The 22,821-nt window shown below is 40.9% G+C and overlaps 1 protein-coding gene across 5 annotated transcripts in view; it reads left to right on the top strand.

Annotated features, from left to right (window-relative positions):
* adamtsl3 (ADAMTS-like 3) overlaps positions 1-22,821 on the top strand; it is a 200,289-nt gene that overhangs the window by 97,866 nt on the left and 79,602 nt on the right. For all 5 annotated transcript variants that reach the window (XM_035164638.2, XM_035164654.2, XM_035164632.2 and 2 more), the window contains exons 4-6: positions 5,114-5,241; positions 16,518-16,563; positions 20,364-20,600. In XM_035164638.2, the coding sequence (XP_035020529.1) occupies positions 5,114-5,241; positions 16,518-16,563; positions 20,364-20,600 (411 nt within the window). The remainder of the gene's footprint in view (positions 1-5,113; positions 5,242-16,517; positions 16,564-20,363; positions 20,601-22,821) is intronic.

The following is a 22,821-nucleotide window of genomic DNA, read 5'->3' as shown; positions in this document are numbered from 1 at the left end:
CTTTGGGTTTTTACAGTTGTCATGGCATTTGGAGGCCAGGTCTTGTATAGTGTGAGGGCTCTGCTGCAATCAGCCAGGGAATGAGCTTAATGGTTTATAATGAGTTCAGAGTCCGACCTGCCAGCCATACGAACGAGACAGACTCAAAGGTCAAAGGAGTCCAGCAGATCCTTGTTTTATATCTATACTACAAGAAATGAATGAATGAATGAAACAAAGTTATTCAGTCATGTAACTGTTTTTAAAATGTGTTCCTTGAAGTGACATTGCTCAGAGGAGTTTTGGGTTTTCCTGTTTATACCTTCTGAGAGATTACCTGCCATGTGAAGAGTTAATCAGTCATTAATATAAAGCACTAAAGACCAGACAGAATCAAAATGACTGTAATGTATTACCACTGAGTCAGAACTTGGATTTGAGTCTGTTCACTTGACAGACACGGTGCCCTCATCAAGCCCCAGGGGGAAGAAAGACTGGACCAACATTACAGACGGAACAGAGAGTAGAGCCAGTGTTCAGACTGTCAGCCTGCTGGAAGCTTTGAATGGATTATTGTACATTTCTGCCAGGATTATTTCAGATGCTTCATATCTTTGGAGACAGGGATGGAAAGAAAAAAGGGATAGAAAGCTGGCATTCTCTGATATGATTTAAATTCATATAAAACTACTGTGTACCAGGAAGTATCATTTTGAAGAGACATTATGCCAGAATTTGGTTGTTTGTGTCCTCATATTAAACTTCATATTGACATTGAACAGATGTTCGAATTTCTCAGGATTTCGGTGTCTTCAATGTTTGTATGTGGCTCACAAAGGCTTAACAATCATGATATAACCACTGAAGTGTTTATATCTGATCCAAATGGCCTCGCTACGAGGTGGGATGCAAAGCAGGTTGTCATAGAGATGGGGCAGATGAAATGGCAAACTAGTCTCAGTTCTGCCAATCCCCTCTCCGTGGCTCACCTGGAGGTCCTCACTGAGCCACCTCCACGCACTCATTCAGTCTCTACTGGTGTGAATGTCTGATTGTTGGTTTCGGAGACAATTGTCGCCCCCATCTTATCCCAGGTCAGAAAGGTGTGGGGGCTCTGGTTTTTGGAAGCTATTCAACCATCTTGTGAAGAAGCATACTTGATGATTAACTCGTGGCTCAAATTTAACTGTCATTCTAGGCAGAGTTGATTGGAAACCACTGTACAAACATACACTGTATAGGGCATGCATTTTTCAATGTTTTAATAAAAATGTTAGTTACCTTTGGTTAAGGATCTAAAATGTGTGGTATGGTCTTTAAGGATTTCAACACTGTGAGTGTTGTATGACACGTGACTGAAATTGTATAAAAGGCAAATCCTTTTTGTGCCCTTCCACAACCCTGGCATCCCCTTTTTCATTTTGTTTTGCACCATATGGACCTCTTCCTGCTTTCTTATAACTGGAACTAAATGTTACCAGTGAACACTAATGCGGATTAGCTTCATAGAAACTTTCTAGCAGACATGGTTGAATTGCGGACCCCTGCCAAGGGCACTGGGAAAATAATCCTTCCTTGTGTTATGGACTTTTTTCTCATCAGTTTGCATTAACAATATGGATCAAAATCTAATCCATAGGCACACACCTACAGTGAAGTAAGCCACCACATTAAAGAGAGATTGTCTCCTGCGTTCAACAATCTCCTACCAGCAGTTTCTAATCCCATCAGACACTCTCGCATATCACTACACAAACTGCTGGCTTGCTGCTGGCTGTTTTCTCTCTGTATGAGCTCTTACAAACCATCTTACCACCAACAAAGTCATGTAAGTCTTTTTACCAGCTATAAAACTACAGGAGATCATGTGTGAAGAAACCTAATGGGATTTACACTTGTACATGTTTTATTCATCTATGACACGTGGATTAATGGAGGAAAAGAAGTTAAAGAATCAATCAATAAATCCCTGAATCTATGAATATATGAATGAATAATTAAATTGCATGAATGAATAAATGAACCCATAAGAGGCTGAAACATAATAAAAGAGTACTCCAACTGCCAACTGTAGAGCTTTGGCATCAAGTTGTCTAAATCCACAATTGATTATTCAGTATTTGCACATGTTACGCAGATCTATATTAAAATCAGCACAAACATGCCATAAGAGCTTCTCCAAATATTTGTTCTTTGTTTTCTCAGTAAGAAGACTGACTGTTAGATTAAAGAGATAGTTCACCCTAAAATGAAAATGCACTCATTATCTACTCACCACTATGCTGACAGAGGGTTGGGTGAAGTGTTTGAGTCCACAAAACACTTCTGGAGTCTCAGGGGTAAACAGCGTTGCAGCTGAATCCAATACAATTGAAGTAACTGGTGACGGATTCTTCAAACAGAAAAAAATGGGAGCAATTGTTTACTCACTAAGTTATACCTGCATGATCAGGAACTCTGGATGGAACATGTCATTAAAACAGGAGACCTCTAATCACTCCCATTTGATAACAGTCCACATGTTTCCATTAAAACCAGAATCTTTCCTACCTTTAACAAGTAGTTTTTTTAATAAAGCAACTTTTAACTCAAACTATAATATTTCCCAGCCATCACCAAAATAATCATAATAAAAACCTTAACCACAGTGGTGTGAGATCATAAAGCACCATTTTTATGATAGCCTACTGAAAGACACTGTCAATGTCATTCTCTCAAATTGTGGTGATTTCTCACTTGCTTGTGACCATTTTATGTTGCCCTATTTGCTCACAACCATTGTTTACTGGTTGCATCACAAAAACAAAGATTTTACTCCTCACATTCTTTCATTTGAATACTTTGAGTCATCTGATCCAGTCATTCACAATATACAGTATATCATAATGCATGTAGCAGAATTATGTTTGCATACCAAACTTTAAAAAATACTGTACATGTCCAGGTTATCTGTGTTGTCAGAAGACACAGATTGCTGATACTGAACTATGCAGAGCTCACACAATAGGCCTGGCTGACCATCCGGGCCAGAAAAGCCTTGGCTGGACAGATTCTCCTCATGCCGATGTTATTACTGTTGGAGGTCTGCGATGGCTGTTAGCCGGCTGAGCCCGACAACAAAAGGTGGTTTTATCCTATTAGCGGAGTGCTAACGTGTCTAATTCCTCTCTAGCGGATCAGTCTGTTTCTTTAGATGCAGCAGGCAGAGAAAAGCGAGAGAATACCAAGTTCCACCGCAGTCCAAGACACACAGATCGATCTCATCTGTGTGGGTACAACAAAACAAGGTTGAAGACTGCTCAGACTTCCACTATGCCTGCTCCAAGGTCAGCCAGTGATCCAGGCCTGGGAGGCAGGGTGAAATGAAACCCATGGAGGCATGTCAGAAATGTTAATTATGGTTGACCAGGCATAAATAACATTGTCAGAGGAATTAGAGTTTGTTCCTGTGTGCTGAGTTTCACTGACATGGCAAGAAGTGTTTTGGAGGAGGGCCTGTGCTACCACTTCTCCAGGAAAAACTGTTTTCTAAACTGTATAAATCTGTGCTCTGACACACAGGTTGAAGGGCAGAACTTAGAACACTTTTGACACTCAACTCTTTGACTTATTTTCTATAAATACTTAATTGTGCTTTAGTCTCTCTCTCTCTCTCTCTCTCTCTCACACAAACTGGCACCACAGGGTCTGGGGTGACATCACTTACCCAGGGGAAGCCAATTTTCCTATTTTTGGTGACCAACAGCCAGGAAAAGGCTCTCTCTTTCCATCACTCCCACTCTCTCTATCAGAGTCTCTCACCATCACTCCCCTCACCTCCTCTTTCATCTAAGTTTTTAACACAGCAGATAAGATAGAAGAAAGGTCAGAGGGTGGTGAGATGCAGGGAGGCTGTTGCAGCTTGGTGGTTTTCTTACAAAAAAGCAAGAAAACAGTATACAAACACATCCATTCATTTCAATTCTAATTCAACTGTCAAGCATGTCAGCCATCTTTTTCACATTTGATTTGATTTTGAAGGTGAAATGTTTGTTCAGACTGGAAACATACAGTATTCATAATTTAGCTATATTTCAAACTATATATTTTGTGTGTGTTGCTTGTTCCCTCAGGCTGAGGAGAGCTGATCTGGAGTATTCAGACCAATGGTATATTTTGTTGTTTGATTTGGAGAACTTGTTGACCCCAACAAACCTTCAGGCTGTCTCTTTGCTATGCCTCTGAGCAAACATTGCATCGTTTTTTTTTTTAATCAAACTCAATTTTTTTTTAGCAAATATAGGATGGTTGAATAAATCTTTTTTCTTTTCTTTTTTAAATCAAACAAACAACCAAACCTTAACACAATTCAACCTCAACGCAGTGTTGAGCCAGTTCACACTTAAAAAGAACGGGTTCCGAGTTACAAGTGATGAGTGTTTATTAGTTCAAGTGAGAGCAGAGAGGAGGAGGACACAGAAACTCCAGCTCTGTACAAACCAACTGCAGCTTCTGCTCTGATCATGACGCAGCGGCGCTGATCACTGAGCAGCTGTGACCAGAGAAACTCTGTGTTTCACTGTTCTTCTACAAAGTCACTGACCGGCTGCTGGGTCATTCTGCATATGCGTTAATTCCACAAATGAATCATCCCGCGTTAACGCGTTAATTTTGACAGCCCTATTAAAAACATATCACCAAGAAATGTGTTATTGCTCAACATCACAGTGGCCATAATACTTAGTAAAGGACAAAGTTAAAATTTGACCCAATGGTAGTGATAGACACAGGGTATTACCAAAGGTAACAGCAGCCCAGCCTATAATTGTTATGTATGGTTTGTATTTATATAGCGCTTTTCTAGTCATGATGACCACTCAAAGCTCTTTACATTACAGTTTGCCATTCACCCATTCAAACAAACACTCATACAGTGCATCTAAGCAGCACTTTTTTTTCTATGAGGGGCCATTCGTGGTTAAGTATCTTACCCAAGAACACTTCAGAATGCAGATGGGGAAGACTGGGGATCGAACCGCCGACCTTCTGGTTGGAGGATGACTCTACCCCTCAGCCACGAGGCTTACCCTAATTGTCAAGACTATGTCAACCTGCTGGTGGTAATAAGTGATGTTTGTGTTTGTGTTGTCTGTAGGCATCCAGAATGACCCGCTCAGATGAGGACAGGGACATTGGGTGGGATGCCTGGGGCCCCTGGAGTGACTGCTCTCGAACCTGCGGCGGAGGAGCCTCCTACTCTCTGCGACGTTGCCTCAACGGAGGGTAAGCCTCATTTAACAACTCATAAGACACAATTTGACAGCATCTTCGAAATATTGGAATGCATTATGGCAGAAATCAATTCATTAATAAGGAAAAAATCCAGAATCCGACATCTAGTATGTGATCCCTATACAGAGGTGTTGCTCGCTGCTGGAGATGATGAGGCCTTTAATTGAGTTTGAGCAGCAAATCTGCTCACCATGAAATTTTCAACAGAGAGATATCCTGCTGAATTGTTAGGTTACCTGTTAAGCAGATGTTTCCAGTTCAATCCCTTTACCAGTAACACCGGTTTTTGAATGCCCATCAAGTTTTGAGTCCGTACAGTATGCAGAGAGAGGTCTTGTGACCATGGATTTCCTGTATATAGCTTACTGATATCAAACAAACACTTGTCAATTGTTGGCACAGTAAGTAATGGCTAAAATTTTAAGCAGAACCTTCAGTAAATATTTGGAATCCTTCCGATTTATAAAGGGGGGGGGGCTTATTTTTATTGATTTGGCCACAATTCCTCTCAGTGATGATTTAATTATTCCCTCCAATGTAATTGCTGTGATTTGAAAACATGGTGAAATAATAGTTTGATGGGTCAAAAAACATGAGCAATCAAATAACGAGACAAGTTGTAAAATAACCTATAGGTAATTCAAACTTATTTTACAGTGTTTATATGATTCAGTCTCATTGGAGTCAGACAAAGAGAGAAGATACATTTCATTTTGTGTATTACAGTAATAAAAACAAACTCAAAAAGATGTGCAAAGACAAATCCAAAACATAAACTTCATAATAAATCAGATTAGCAACCCTACAATCAAACCACACAGCTGAATTACTAAACGGTCAAAACTACCCCAGAGCCCCTAAACACAGAGGGGCCTCCAAACGGCCTTGGTCCTCAGTGTGAACCACTTGTAAACAATTTCAACTAGAACACTAAGTCCCATTATGAAAGCCTATTTAAATTCACTAGATCTGGGTTTCTATTTGGATCTGCACCAAATTGAGTATCAGTCCTGTTAAAATGCCAAAAGTTTTTCATCAAGACCCATGAATTAGTCTGAGAAATCAACGAAAATGTAAAAAAACACCCTGCATCAACCCATACTGTCCTGAGTCATTGCTCAGTGTTGGAATACATCAACACCACTGAAAACAGAGAGAGAGGTAAAGAGAGCTGGAAACTCTGACAGAGTCCAGAGCATCTCTGCAGGCCGCTGTTGATGGGATAACTGGGAGTCAGGAAGACGGGGTCTGTGTTGGGTGTGTCCTGTATGTTCCTCACACTGATGGACACACCCATCAGGTTTCAAATCCCTGCAGTTTTTAAAAGCCAAATCAGGCTGTCTGCTCCCACTATCTGTCTCAGCCTGTCTCTGCTCAGTGATTTGCTGTGTTGCTTCTTGCTGAAGTCATCACAGCCAATCTATTTCAGACTTTGCCCTGTGGCAACGTTCTGTAGCCTCCCTACAACACATTTGTCTCCATTATTTCTGACTACAACTGAGTCTCACTTTCTCATCCATGCCACTGCTGAAACTTCTCCCCGTTTGGCCATCAAGGACATGAGTTGGAACTTTACTGCATGCTAATAAACCACCGATATAGTAAATACACACAACAGAGCTAAAGCTTGTTAATTGGCACCTTGTGGTTCTGAGTTGATACGAGAGGTACTAAAAGAGAGATAATGGAGGAGATTATCCTCTACATACAGCGTGCAAAATGGCCTTTGGGTTTTTCTGATCTAATGCTTGTGTTTTGTCATATTTGGGCCAGTGTTGCTTCATTGAACGTTTCCTGTGGAGGACGGGTTTTTTCCTGTTGGTTGCAGAGTTACCAGTGTTGAGAGACAGATGTTCATGAGACCCCGAAGACCATGTCAACTAAGGTCGCAGCTTTCTGTTTCAGCTGCTAATCCCATTTTCTATGAGAAATACAAACTGTAACTGCAGAGATGAAACAGACTGAAGATGATAGTATTATAGTATCATATTTTATCTAGTTTATACATACATATATATATATATATATATACACAGTGGGGGCCCTTGAAAAGCCGGAATAATAAATAAAAAATTATAATTATTAATTATTAATAATTAATGATTATTAATTAAATTTCTAAGTACTTAATAAAACTGGCTAAAACTAGCTGAATAATCGATTGGTTGACTGAAATTTGTATCCAGAAATAGTGGAGGCTTCCTTAGGTCACCTGTCTCACCCCAACAAACAAATGGTTTAGTCCTTGCCGCACGTTTCTTCTGTCCCATACAGATACACTGCTTATGATGACAGGAACACAAATTCACTGACCAACTTTTCACAATAAGGCAACTGAATAAAATAGCTTACATTCACACAATGATGTGGGGGTGATGATCTGCCACGGAGCTAGAGAAAGAGAGAGAGAGAGAGAGAGAGAGAGAGAGAGAGAGAGAAGAGAGAGAGAGAGAGAGAGAGAGAGACAGAAGCAGAGAGAGAGAGAGACAGCCTCTTGCCCTTCACCTGAAGTTTTTTACATTAACTTTTAATATAACTACAGCCTCTCTGAAGTTTCTGGTATAACTACAGTGTGTCCTTGTATAAAAGTAGTCATGTGTACTCAAATACATTCCAGTACTATACAGTATGAAGTTGTGCATTTTCCGTCATTTGTCAGTTTGTTTCATTATTGGCAAGATGTAACAAAATGAGAGATTACAACCCATTCATTAATTAATATTTTAGGGGAATGGGATGAAAGCTTTTTTTTTTTTACATTTTCTCAATGTAGGGGTTAGAACACTAAGAGGGTATTTTAAGGTATATTTTATACTTTAGGAAATAACTGAATAAATGTTAAATAATGTTCTTTTTAGCACGATACTCCAAACAAACCTCTTTTAAATATAGTAAAGTAACAGCTGGCAAAAGTCTGAGAAAGGAGGATTGAGATGCGGCGAGATTTCATATTTACTTTTACTAAATTTGGTATGTACTGTTCATAAGTGACTACCCTAACAAACACTACAGATTCATTTATACAGTTGACTCTGTTATTTGTTAACATTTAAAAAAAAAATATGCATTAGGGTCATCATGAATCAAGAGAGGAAGGGGGCCCACAGAGACTGCTTGTGTATAGGGCCCAGAATCTTGTGCTACGCCCCTGTGTGTGTGTGTGTGTGTGTGTGTGTGTGTGTGTGTGTGTGTGTGTGTGTGTGTGTGTATATATATATAGATATATATCTATATCTATATCTATATCTATAGATATATATATACAGTATATGTGCGTTTATATATACATAAACACACACACTACCGGGCCTCACTAATTGTGTCTAGAGATCGAAGTTGCCGGCAGTAAGTAGCACACACAGACTCAAAGACAAACACTTGCAGGACAGCTGCGTTTTTTGGGAGAGATTTTTTGAATGACTTTAGAGTGTGAATCTCCCTGTGCGGAGGAAGTCTAAACAAATCAGGAGAAAGATTTCCAGAATCATTTCCAGATGCCTGGAGCTGTGATTCCTGTAACCAACACACAAGATACACATACACACATGTATAAGTGTATATGTAAATATGTGTGTGTATATCTCTGTTTTTCTTGTGTGTTGGTTGCTGTCATCTCTATTGTCCTCTGAGGACTCATCTGGCTACAGTGAAAACATCCAGCTTCAACACACACTCCATAGTTGTGAGGACACTCATTGGCGTATTCCATTTCCTAGCCCCTTAACCTAACCTTAACCATCACAACTAAATGCCTGACCCTAACCCTAAAACCAAGTCTTAACCCTCAAACAGCCCATTGAATTTATGAGGACTAGCCAAAATGTCCTCACAATGATGGTATTTTACCAAAATTGGCCCTCATAACTATAGATAGACATGCGTGCACGTAAACGTAAGCGCCCACACACACACACACACACACACACACACACACACACACACACACACACACACACACACACACACACACACACACACACACACACACACACACACACACACACACACACACACACACACACACACACACACACACCTTGGCCCTCTCGGATTCAAGTTTTTATGTTCACTTTACATTCAAAGTCAAGCTTATGATTGTGGTATACTGCAGTAGAGTGTACACAGCAGACCAAAGGCAGGCTTCAACTTGCAACAGTCACATAAGATAGACAATGAAGACAATACATTTAGAATAAGTGTGAAATATGCAATTAAACAATCAATAGGCTTTAAATAAAGTCCAGTGCTGTATTGATTTAAATGGGGTTAATGGAAATGACAGGAACAGGTAACTATATATGTTGATCTATTCATATACAAATGGTTTTAATTGCATCTATCACACGTACTGACAAAAGCATGCAAGGAAATAAAGCTTTATCTGTTTACTTTTCATTTTACAGTGAAAAAAGTAAACTCATCAATTTTTTTTTTTTTTCTATAATTAAATTTAGGGTAAACTACATAGTTATTTCTCAAATGTTTGCTTTAAAATTAGCAAGGAAATGAATGTACCCTGAAATCTCACGCACTTTGTTCCAGACTGGTTCCTCACAGTAGCCATGCTTTTTCTTCTCCTCAGTGTTTGCCTTCGTTTAGTCATGCCTGAAATTCCTGATTTATAGCCAGTGTTAAATGTGTGAAGCTCTAAGTGTAAGTCATTCAATCCTTATATTATTGTGAGTTATTTACATATCAGCATGTCTCCTGACAGACTGTAAGAATATATTTTCCTCAGTTTTTCAAATGGAGTCAAACCCCCACTACAACACAAGTTGTAATCATCCCTATTTATTTTACCAGCTGTCAAGTTCTTGACTACAGACAACAGAGTGCCTCTGATTCACTGACCAACGCGTACATCACAATCAGAATGCTTTTAGGTAAATGAATATTGTCCCTTTGCTACTTTGTACCTCTGCAAATAAAAAAGAGATAATTTCAGAGCATGTGCTTGTTATGTCATTATGCTGTTTAATGAGATTTTTGATGCTTTCATGACAGAGTAGAGCTGAAGATGAGGCTAGTTCAATACATCATGTTGCGGCTTACTTAGAGATCAGTACCTTATAGCTGCAGTATTCAGTATTTACAGCAACAGTGGATCAAATGTCTTATGTGTATTGACATCTGAGACTTGTTGTGATTGGTCCACCTTCTCTAAGTGAAAAACCGGGAAGCAGAAGGATTAGAGAACAAAAATGTTCAAGCTAAACAGTTAAGCAAGTTTTAAAAAATATAGTGTAAAAACATGCAACAAGCTTTTAAATGTGATCACGTTCGGTGAAGGTCATGTTCCAGGACAGGCAATAGATTTCAGGCTTAACAGAAAACGGAGGCCTTTCAAGCATTGAAACCCATCAGAGCGAGGCAGGACGAGCGTGGCAGATATTACAGGAAGGTATAGTGATCCACTGGCTAAAACCGGTGTTAGCAAGCAGAGATTGGCAAAGAGCAGAGTAACAACCCTCAACATACAATACAGAAGCAGTTATAGCATGTCTACCACTTAGGGTGCATGAAGATCTTAGTCTTGGGAAATGAACCAGTCCTTTTGTACTGTTTAGTAGTAGATGTGATAGGAAGGGAGAAGATGACAGGAAAAAAGTGTAATCCCAACATTAAAAATATGATATATTACCTGTGGCTGAATGTTCAGGACAAGTAAACTAACTCCATCAGACAATAAGACAATGAGGTGATGTTAAAAATGAGCAAAAACCAAGTAAATTAAGTGCAAGTTAAGATTAAATGGTCCTTTTGAATTTACTTGAACAAGCAAACCAGAACCTGTCAATGACATACTGATTCCAAACCAAGGATACTTTTAGCTGACCTGCTACTAAGATTATTAGATGAAATAAAAATGTTAAAAATTGAAAGTATAACTCCACATATTGGTATTTATGAGAAAAATAAACACAGAACAGGACTGCAATTTGGTTTGAGGATGCTCTTCAGTGTACTTATTCATTTATTTTGGCACAGCTGACAGCCCCCTCCATATCTCTACCTCATGAGCCACGGCTGCCCCTAATCTAATATTGTAATATAATAATGTATAATCATCTAATATAAATCTAATATTGGTAGATTTGTGATGGGAAACATGTAATCAGAGTTGTCCTTTAACTTTTAAATGAACACGACACACTTCCCACTAGCCTAAGTCATTTTCGGCAACTAAACATTCTGTGCTGGGTAAAACATATTTAAGAAGTCTGAGGTAACAATACACAGCCTCTGTCACTCCAAAGTTACATTACAAATATGCCCTTTGCTTAAACATGTTGCTGATCTTGGGTTTATGTAATCAACAGTCTAAAACAACTTGCAGTTCAAAATCAGCTGAAAAGAAGACATTTGGAACATTATGGATAGTTTCCACTATTTGTTTCTGCTCATTTACAGAAATCTGCAGGCTGAATGGTCTGTATTTATATAGCACAATTCTAGTTTTTATGACCACTCAAACTGCTTGACAGTATAGTTTATTCCAATTCTCAAATTCATATAGTACATCTGTGGGCAGCTTTTTCTATGAGGGGCAATTTGGGGTTTGGTGTCTTGCCCAAGGACACTTTGGCATGCAGATGGGGAAGACTGGGATTGAACCGCCGACTGTCTGGTTCGAGGCAACTGCTGCACTTCGTTTACCCCCTCAGCCACACCCGCGTCGGTTCGAAGATATACCAGACCAAGATGACATGCTTGATGAGAGAACAACTGGAGCAATGCACAGTGAACAACCTTGGTGAGATGCAGGAGGAGCCAGGCAAAGAGACACCCAATAGTGCAGAGGACCTCAAGAAGCCCAAGTAAAATGCCATTCACAACCCCAGCGGGTGAAGTGGCCTCTAGCCAGTAGAGGGAAGGAGTGGCGCTAATTTGCAGGGCAGAAAAGATCACAAGGCTGAGACATGAACTTTGCCTCTTGAAGAGGCAGTTCAAAGGGGCAAGCAAGGATGAGAAAAAAGAACCAGGAAATGCTCTTCCTAGCAAACCCCTTTCTTAGTGGCTAGCTGACACACTCAAACAAGGAGCACCTACAGTGATTGAGCACAAAGGGAATAATTTGGAGAATGCACAGCCCTCATCAGTCAACTAAGATCTACCACAGAGTTCAACATGAAATAACCTAGCTGGAAGGAAACCCAAGCTGTTGTCAAGGCTGCTAGAGCTGGGTCAGCCCCTGAACCCAGTGGAGTACCCTACCTAGTGTACAAGAAAACCCAAACAGACTGACTGTGGATGCTCCTAGGGATGATCTGGAGGAGGAGGAATTTGGCCCAGAAATGGAGATATACAGAAGGTGAATGGGTTCTAATGGAGGAGCATTCTACCAACATCAAGCTGTGGAAGACCATCTCAATGCTCAGTCATGATAGTAAGATATTCTTCAGTATCATTGCCCAATGGCTGATAGTGTAAAGCTGGAGCTACCAGTACATTGAACAGTCTGTGCAGAAGGGAAGGATTCCGGGAGCCCCAGGATGTATTTAGCACAATGGTGTTGGTGTCACACACCTGACCAGAGAGGCACGGTAAGGAAGTGGTGACCTGATAGTGCTAATTAAAGAAATTAACAGGAAATGTAAATGTAGAAACCAAAGTACAACCTAAACAAAATGCTATGCAAGCCATGAGGGAGAGAGAGACTGGCTGAATGTCACCAGCTTATATAATGCAGCCAGACCAGGTGAGATGAATCTCCCTGAAGACCAGGCTCCTCCAATCAGGCTCCTGCAGGGAGAGGCCTGCTTTGAGAGGGTCGTCACCACCCCGCCATAAAAAAGTGGTTTCACCTTGAACCCTAGAAATTAAGCAATGTTAATTCACATGGCATTCCACATTGAACAAGTAATTTACTTCGTCCTTTTGGAGGCAAAGGATTGAAACGTTCATCACTCCCTGAAACAAACCTCCACACAAATCTCAGGTTATTCCAGCTTGTCCAACCCTAGATGTCCACAACCCTGGTACCAAAGGAAGCATATATAAAACTTAAAGGGGACAGTCCAGATTATAGTGCCTGTATTCTTAAGTTTGTGTCAAGGCCAACTCCCTGACTCCACAACATGCTAAAACATCAGTTAAATTGTGTCCCCAATTCTAGTTATCTGTTGTGTTTTTCTGTGTTATTTTGGGTGGAGACCAGTTGGTTTTCATATTAGGGACAATAACAGCATCAGATTGTTCTTTCTACTCTGACGTCCATAAATCCTACACTAGGTTTGACTATTTCCTGATATCTTCTACCAGCATACTGAAGTGTGGACGACTGCATCAATATAGTGACAGGACTACAATTAAAAACAATAAGGAAGCCCAAACAAATTTAACTGCAGTCTCCATGGACAAGATGGAATTCTGGCTGCATCGCACAGAGCTCTTGTGCAAGATGTGGAAGCTGGCCGAGCAGGTCAAGTCATCATCCCATTAACTTATTACAAAAGAGCCATGGGTAAAAAGAGATGTCACCTGGTCCAGCAATAAGCGAGAGTCAGATTTGAGGAGCTGCAATCATCCAAATTGTGGTGATGTGGCAGCAAAGGGCATGGGCCAGAAAAATGACTTGGTCCAACTTGTGGAAGTACCTCATCCAGTAGGTGTATGATGTGCCCACCAAACCTCCTCTCTTGGGGCAACGTGGAAACACCAGCATGTCCTCAGTGCCAACGAGGGGGAACTTTGTAGCACATCCACAGCATCTGTACCAAAGCACTCAGGGATGGGTAAGATTGGTAGCGACACAACCAAGTGCTGAAGGTAATTGCTGAGTCTATCTGCAGCACCATTGACCAGGCCAAGACCTAGAACACCAAGGTATAGAATTACATTTTCAAAAGCAGGCAACCACCAAACTCAGACATCGAGAGCCCAGGCAGGCCTCAACATTTGACTGGCAAATGAGGGTGGACCTTGGACAACAACTCCAGTTCCCTGGAAGCAATGTGGAAACCTCCCTGTTGGTATCAGAAACATCTAAGCAGGTAGTTATGCTGGAGTTAACAGTGCCATGGGAGGAATGGATGGAGGAGGCCAGTGAGCAGGAAAGGTATAAGTACATCTAGCTGGTGTAGGAATACCCAATGGTGTTGGAATGCACAGTGCATGCCAATTGAAGTGTGGGCGAGGGGCTTTGCTGGAAGATCACTGGGCATCACTTGTGTACACAACAGAAAAGCCATCATGAGATGTTCAGGGGCAACAGAGGCAGCAGAAACAGTGTCATGATGCTTGGGAATCTTGAGGGATAGGCAGTGGGCTAATGCTTCTTGGACACAGGCTGCAAACTGATCACTCCTGGTAGGGTCACCTGGGCAAAGTTGTCTTAAGTTGAAAGACCTGAAACACCCGATGACCCCAGGTACTATCACTGAGGATGTTTCGAAGTGCATCATTAGATGTATGTTACAACCAACAGAAAGAATACTGCCTGTGTGAATAGAGGCAGATGGCATTACAGTGAGCAAAAGTGCATACTGCGTTGTAGCATTTTTGTTCAGAGAAAGCCAAACATTGTGTGTGTGAAGAAGCCGGAGACAGACCCTGTTGTCTTGTCAGTGTTGTAGGTTTAGTGGAAGACTAATGGCCAGAGCTACAATGACCCTGGAAACACAGTTCACCCACCTACACACACAGATGCACTAACTGGAGGACACCCACACACAAGCATTAGTTAGTGCAATTTAGTGGGGAAATGTATCAACAGGTCAAGTAATATGGACCTGTGGCTTGCTGTTGTTTGGGCCTGGATTAGCTTGGAGGTTGCTGAATGGTTTTAGTCGTTTTCAGCTCCATGTTTGCCCTGAATGGCAGATTATACCAGGCCTACTTTACACTGGCATGAATGAGCTGCTACCAGTTTAGCCAACTGTTATTGTAAGCCTGCAGGAGAAATGTAGACTTTACGGCAGTTAACACACACAGAGAGATTGGGTGTTGTTATTGTTGCTAACAAGGTGGAAAGGGTTTAACAGCGTGTCCATGCTGTCATGGGGAAACGAACGTTGTGCCATGGCACATTTCACACAGGGTGGGAATTTATTCTGACACACTGTATGTGTGTGTGTGTGTGTGTGTGTGTGTGTGTGTGTGTGTGTGTGTGTGTGCAAGTATTTTGGACTCTGCCAGCTGGAGCTTAGTGAAGTGCTGAGATGGCTGCTGGCTCAGTTATGTGTGCTGCAGGTGGGGTGTGCTGTAACCTTACAGTTGTGTGGCTGTGTGCATGGGTATGTGTTTCTGTATGTGTTTGTGTTTGTGTATGTGTGTAGTCATCTATCACGTTGAGTCTGTACTTTAGGAATTTGCCTGCAGTCCTGTCTGATCCAGAGCAAATTGAGAGAAGCTCATCAAAGACCAAGGTGAGAAAGAAGGGAAAATATTCAAAACTGGGAAGAGGGAAAGAACATATTGCACAGAAAAACACAACTGAGGGGGAGAGAAGCATAACAAACGACACACAACTAGAACAGTAGGCACATGAAGCAATTGACTCAAAATAAAAACCTGATAAATCAGAGGAGGGATGACATGACAAAGCCCCAATCCAGAGGACAAGAGGGGTCACTGAATCGTTTGATTAGTATGAAAACAATATGGTGGCATTTCCAAAAGCTCCCAGGTTTCCAACGTACGGAAGCCATTTGTTGCCTGTCTTCCCCACTCTCTCTCCCATTTCAACCTAATCTTAACCTTATGTAAAATGCGCAGAAAATATTTTTAAAATAAAAAGGAAAAAAACAATGCTTTCACCAGACCTTAACTCTTATTGGAGAGAGTGCCCTTTACCGTCATCAGCAAAATATCCGATTTTGAAATCATTTTAAGAAGAATGGTTTCTCAATACTTCAGAATTTAGAGATTAATAGAGTCACTTCTAGGTTTAGTGGAACCAGTTTTGCCAGATCTACGATAATTATTGTATTTGTAGGATAATTGTACCATCTGTACGATGTCTGATCAATGATGCATGATGTACAATAATTTGATCCTTTTGTGACACTAAGTATGATTAGTTGTAATCTGGATAGTAAAATAAGGATCTTGTCTGTCTTCTCACGTGACGTCTTTCCAGCAAATCATATATGTTGGGATGATGAATGTGAACATGGACTCATATGTCTGTATTTACTCATCTCTTCTCGCCATTCCATGCTCTTCAGACTTGTTCTTAAATATTATGTCTCGACTTTCCCTGAGTCACCAGTTGGTTTTGCTTTCTGCTAAAAGTTTTTTTCCCCTTTTTTTCCCTTATGGTGCAGAAGCTGTGGTGGCAAAAACATCCGCTACAGAACCTGCAGCAATACGGTGAGTCTTCTCATAATTACTCATTGATAATATTAGTTCTTACATGGATTTAAGATAATATGTGTTAACTTGAAGAGATAATCTATTGATTTAGTTCAGTGTGTAAAAGAAATATAGGTCCTTGCATGATGTGGATGTATAGGCTATTAATTAATCATGGATCTCTAGAGATCCATGATCTCTAGTGGATCACTTATTGCTGACACTGCTTCAGGATCAGGGCAGACGCACATTATAAGCCTGTGTCCCCAATTCTAGTTATCTGTTGTGTTTTTCTGTGTTATAGTTGGTATCATTTTAGGGACAATAGCAGCATCAGATTGTTCTTTCTACTCTGACGTCCATAAATCCTACACTAGGTTTGACTATTTCCTGATATCTTCTACCAGCTAGTGAAGTGTGGACGACTCTGCATCAATATAGTGACAGGACTACAATTCAATACAATTCAATTTTATTTGTATAGCACTAAATCATTGTATACATAATCTCAAGGAACTCTAAATAAAAGGTCAGACCTTAAAAATTTGCCTGGCCCTGCTAAAGAAATCCCGTCTCCATCCCGTGGGAACGACTGGTTGTGTCTGGCTTGTGGAAACATCACATAGGAGTGTATTGCCAGTAGTACCAAAAGCAACATCCTCCAACTTCAGTCCCGTCTCAGCCATCCTCAGCGCCTGAACGTCTGGATCAGAAACTTGATCTGCCGCCATGCAATCATAGTCCAAACCCAGATGAACAGCTCCAGTTACCGCTCACGTGGGAAGTTTGTGAAAGCGTCCACCTTTGAGGTGAGAGAGACTGCCCCGTCCTTAGTAATGCTGTGTCCCAAGAAGTCAATAGCCATCAGCCCAAAGTGACACTTGGCTGGGTTTATAATCAGGCTGACTGGGTCAGACAAACATATAAAAAAAGGCAGGTCCCTCAGCACAGTATCCATAAGTCGCTGAAAAGTCTGTGCTGCATTTTTAAGGCCGAATGGCATCCGAAGGAATTCGAAAAAGACCAAATGGTGTGATACCTGCTATCTTGGGGATGTCCAGTGGGTGCACAAGCACCTGGTGATAGCCACGGACTAGGTTCACCTTGGAAAATATGACTTTACAAGCCAGGCGGGCAGGAAAGTCCTGAATGTGTGGGACTGGATGGCGATTGGGCGTGGTTGAGCTGCACGGGTGCCATCCGCCGTCTTGCTTTGCCACCATATGCATCAGTGAAGACCTTGGGCTGCTGGAACGATGAATGATTCTAAGGCACTCTATGTTCTCAAACTCAGCCTTAGCAATAACCAACCTAGCCGGTCCAGGTGTCGGGTCCAGGTGCCGGCTCCGAGCGTGAATTGGTGGGCCGGCCGTAGAGATATGATGTTCCACCTCATGTTTGGTGGTGTTGGATGAGAAAGTGGGCTTTGTTAAACTTGGAAACTGTAAGGGTTTTGTGTTCTGAGGGTGTTTATTTTGTCCGCCTCTTTATTAAGAGTGTTTTCTGTTTTATTATTACCTCGTGTTTCTTGACTTCCTTGTGTTTATGTTTGTCTGAGTTGTTTCGGTGTCCCTGTGTTATGTTTCCTGTTTTATTTTGTAGTCTCTGTTCCTAGTGTGTTTTCTTTCTTCACTTCCTGTCTGTGATTGTCTGCACCAGTCCTCATGTGTTCCACCTGTGTCCAATTGCCCCTGTCTTCCCTGTGTGTGTATATAAGTCTCTGTGCTTCCCCTTGTCCTTGGCGGTTCGTTGTCTAAATACCTGTCGTTATGTCCTGTCGTGATCTCCTGTGCTTTTTGTATCCTGTGTCTCCTGAGCTCCCGTCCTCTGCATCTCCTCGTGTAAGCCTCCAGTGTTTTTCCCCTTTGTGCTTTTAGTTGTTTTTTCTGTTAAAGACTTTTTTTTACCATTAAAAGGACACTTTTTGTTTAAAACTCTGCATCCTGGGTCCATCTGCTTCACCGGTCCCTGACAGGAAACTGTACCAGGAGGAGGTGGCTCCTCGGTGGCTGGTACATTGCTGGACAGTCTGATACACAGAGTGAACAAAAAGTCACTCCATCAATCAGACGGCAGCTCTTGATATCCACTAACAACCCACAAGCACACAGGAAATCCGCATTTAGCAGGGGAAGAGTAACTTTTGCTGAAACAAATTCCAGAATAAACGTTGGTCTCCAAAACACAGCTCCACGTACCTTATTTCATAGGTGTGGATGGGGCTGCCATTGGCGGCATGCAGCAGGGGGCCGTCCCGGTCAGTCAGCATGTTCACCCTCGATGCAGGCAAAGCGCTCTTCTGCGGCCCAGTGTCGCACAGAAAGCGCCGCCCATATGTGGTATCCTGAATAAATATCAGCCTGCATGTCCGGTGTTCTTGGCAGTTAGTGCGCGCTGGCCGCGCCGTTTCCCGTCCCGTTGAAACTGCATGGGGAGCGACACCTTTTAGCCTTTGTACCAAATTGTGCATGGTAAAAACACAGGTGGGAGCTTTGTTGGCTTTTAAGGAGGGACAGCATCTTATCCATTAATACAGAAGGCTTGCAGTCACTGAGGCCGTTTAGAGAAAGAAGCCGGCGTGCTAATTTAATCAATCTGCGACAATTCCCTTTACCTTCCTGTCTACACATCTTCCGCCGCAGACTAAAAACACATCTCTTCCGACTATACCTTGGATAAAAAAGAAAAAGCACTTAAATGGCACTTACTTATAGCACTTTGTAGTTTGGCTTTCTTGAAGAAAATTGTACTTTCTTGATTCTTGTTCTGGGTTTGTACCCTCATGGTTAAATGCACTTACTGTAAGTCTCTTTGGATAAAAGCTTCAGCTAAATGAAATGTAACGTAATGTACACCAGCACGTGCATGTGGTCACGTGAGATGCATTTTCAGCCATGTTAGTATGAACAGTCATTAAATCTCATTTGGAGCCAAAACGCATGTGTTGATAGAAATGGTTTACGTTTGAAAACGCCATTTTCAAATGAAAATGTATTGATGAAGCCTTAGGAAGCCCCCAATTCTTTCTTGTACACATAAGGAAGAGGTGGCTGACAATTAGATCGGCTGAAATGAACCTGAGACACAGGCAAACAACAATGAAACTGAGTTAAAAAACAAACAAGAAGTTACCGGGCCAGAACAATAGGAGATGGTCCAATAAGCTGTTGGTGAATGGGGGATCTTATAAAGACTGAGGACTCATAACGTTTCTGGTTTTAATACTGCAGTGGCTGCCGAACACACACACACACACACACACACACACACACACACACACACACACACACACACACACAAACCACTTCTTTAAAGTTTAATTTAAATTAAATTCAAGTTAAAATCAAACATTTGCCTCTTTAGATAATTGGCTGCTTTATATTTTGTTTTTCTCCCATTAAACATATTGTGTGTCCTTAATTGTCAAACATGATTAAATAAATTCTTTCCTCATAAAACATTTGCTTTTAAATCCTTAATATGTCTTAATGCTTTGGAATCTGCATTGATTAAATCAATGTTTGCTATAACTTGGTAGCCAAGACTCCACAGATACAAGAGAAAATGGAAAACCATGAAATTGTGAAAGAAATGTTCAGAAAAACACAATGAAAATACACTTTTAAAGCTTGGTAAAGTATTTTAAAAGCTGTTTGTCAATCATTGTTTTGTATTGAAAGTTTAACAATTATTTTCAATCTTTTTACATAAAGTTTCATTTCATATTTTGAATGCCAATTTACTAAAATTAATCATAATGATGTAATGTGGTGTCACATTCCAACATCTGTCCTTGATCTTGTTATTCCTCTCCTCAGGACTGCCCTGCAGAGTCAGGTGATTTCCGGACCCAGCAATGTTCAGCCCACAATGATATCAAGTACCAGGGTGTCACATATGAGTGGGTCCCAGCACCGTATGACTCCTCTGCACCCTGCGTCCTGCAGTGCCAGGCTAAAGGGAGAAGCCTCACTGTTGAACTTGCCCCTAAGGTGCTGGATGGGACACGATGTCAGGCAGATGCCTTTAACATGTGCATCAATGGAATGTGTCAGGTAAGGGGTCATATTATAAAAATATTGTTATGATCAGATATTGTGTAGTCAGACACTTCTGACATTTATCTCACTGTGTATGTAAATAGAGCAAAAGTATAAAATTGCAGCAAAACAAAAGATGGGGACAGTTCTGTGGCAACACCTGTTAGCTGGAGCAGAGGCTCTTGTGTGTCCTCTAAAGCTTTGTTCATATTTCCTCTTGAGTTTTACTGATTTATTGAAAGTGCTTGTGAGGAGCAAGCATGCACTTGTTCTTTGCAGCTCTTTTTCATGCCTCTGCACTGCCCTCTCTTCATCATACTTAATATATTAAACCCTGGATTTTAGGTTTTAGGCTCATCCCATTTCACCCTTCTCTCTACCCCTTAGCCCTTCCCCTCCGTTTTTGCGTGTCCACGTGTAGGAGTAGGGTGTTCTGATTCTTGTTGGGATGGAGGGGTAGTGGCAAGTATTAAGGCTGCACAACCCTAGAAATTGAGATTTTTCAGACCCACACTTCAAACCGAGGGCTATGAGAATTTCCCAGAATGCCTTGCGAATCATCTGCAAGATGGGAGAGATCCACAAATGTATTATTAATCATTTCAAAACTACGATAATAATTGTTACATCTTAGTTTAATACAGTTCAATGTATTATGGTCATTTTTTTCACAACAACCTTAAAAAAAATATCTAGCATGCTAACGTTGCATTGTTATTACATGATAATCCCGTATTTTGTCAAGTTCAGTTACCTCGCATGAAATCATGCGAGGTAACTGAACTTAACTGTTCCTAATAGCAAAGCATCTTGGCAGGATTGCCTACAGACACCTGCTATTAACTTAAAGCTGTGTGCTTTTGATTTATACGTGAAATAATGCAGAGCATCCAAGCTTTTCAATTTCCATTGGATGAATGGCAAATGTCATTGTGCTGTACCATTATTGCCATAGTACAGAGGGAAACCAGGAAAACATGTCCTGAATATTTACCTGGTAATTTGATTCATCTGCATTAGTATAGATGTTATTTTGATATTATAGGTTTGTCACTTTAGTAACTGCAAGCAATAGCATTGTTTTATTTAAAGATCTGAACAATGTTGTTACAACGACATCCCCATCACATCTGTTTAGATTGACGACTACTGATGACTTGTCGGGTTCCCACGACTACTGCTGATGTAACGGCTTCTTGAAGCACTGCCCCAATTCGTAGGGGAAGATTTCAACCACTACCCCTTGTAGCTCTGTTTGAAGATAACCCTCAAAAGCAAGGGGTAGGGAGAAGGGCTGAAATGGGATTGGGCCTTAGTATCCTTTCAAGCTAAAATAAGTCCACTGAATGGTAGAGCTACAGAAGGTGTGTAACCACTGCTGTAAAGTCAGTGAGACCACACTCAAACACTAGAGTTCACACTTTTTAGTTCAGTTCAGCGACATTTTTCGCTATCATAGATATAGTATTACAAAACTATATAGTAGAAAGTCAGCAACATGACATAACGAATTTGAAAAAGCAATCAGGACTAGAACAACGTTACATAAATACAGACCATTGAATATCAATGACAATAACAGTATCTGTATTATGCTCTTTAAGAAAATCCAAGGAAGACGTCTGGTTGTGTCTGACCAATTCTGGGCTCAAATCTGAGGATTAGAAGCATGTGATAATATATTTTATTCCCACTTCAAGAGACACCCTATGTGCTGCCTTTCAGACTCAGGGGAAGGACATCTCTGTTCAACTAGCAACAGCTTTTAGCATCACACACAGACAACATATACCCTGCAGTATATAAGCTTTAGATTGTCACTGTTATTTGTGGAAATATCTTCAACTATATTTGTGTTGACCTTGACCTTTGGCATTTTACCTATCAGCTCCAGAAGTTAGTAATCCAGAGATACACACATTTTCACCATATGTTGTGAAAATCCGTTCATGCTTTTTTGAGTTATTTTGTACACACACACACACGTACACACACACACACACACAGCAGCTATGCACGGTCACAATTTTAGGAATTATCATGATCAGGGTTAGGATCAGTTGACTGTAGGTTAGAAACAGGAAATGAACAGTGCTTTATGGCTCGTGTTTTTTTGACCTGTCCATCCATTCATCTTATTGAATCAACCTTATTTCACTGCACGTTGTTCCTTTTAATAACATCATATCACCCCCTCCTCTGTTTATGACAGACCTACAGCTTCTGAGGGCTTTGT

The sequence above is a fragment of the Hippoglossus stenolepis genome, chromosome 1, assembly GCF_022539355.2.
Source record: "Hippoglossus stenolepis isolate QCI-W04-F060 chromosome 1, HSTE1.2, whole genome shotgun sequence".
NCBI classification, from domain to species: Eukaryota; Metazoa; Chordata; class Actinopteri; order Pleuronectiformes; family Pleuronectidae; genus Hippoglossus; species Hippoglossus stenolepis.
This window is presented reverse-complemented; position numbering and strand designations above follow the sequence as displayed.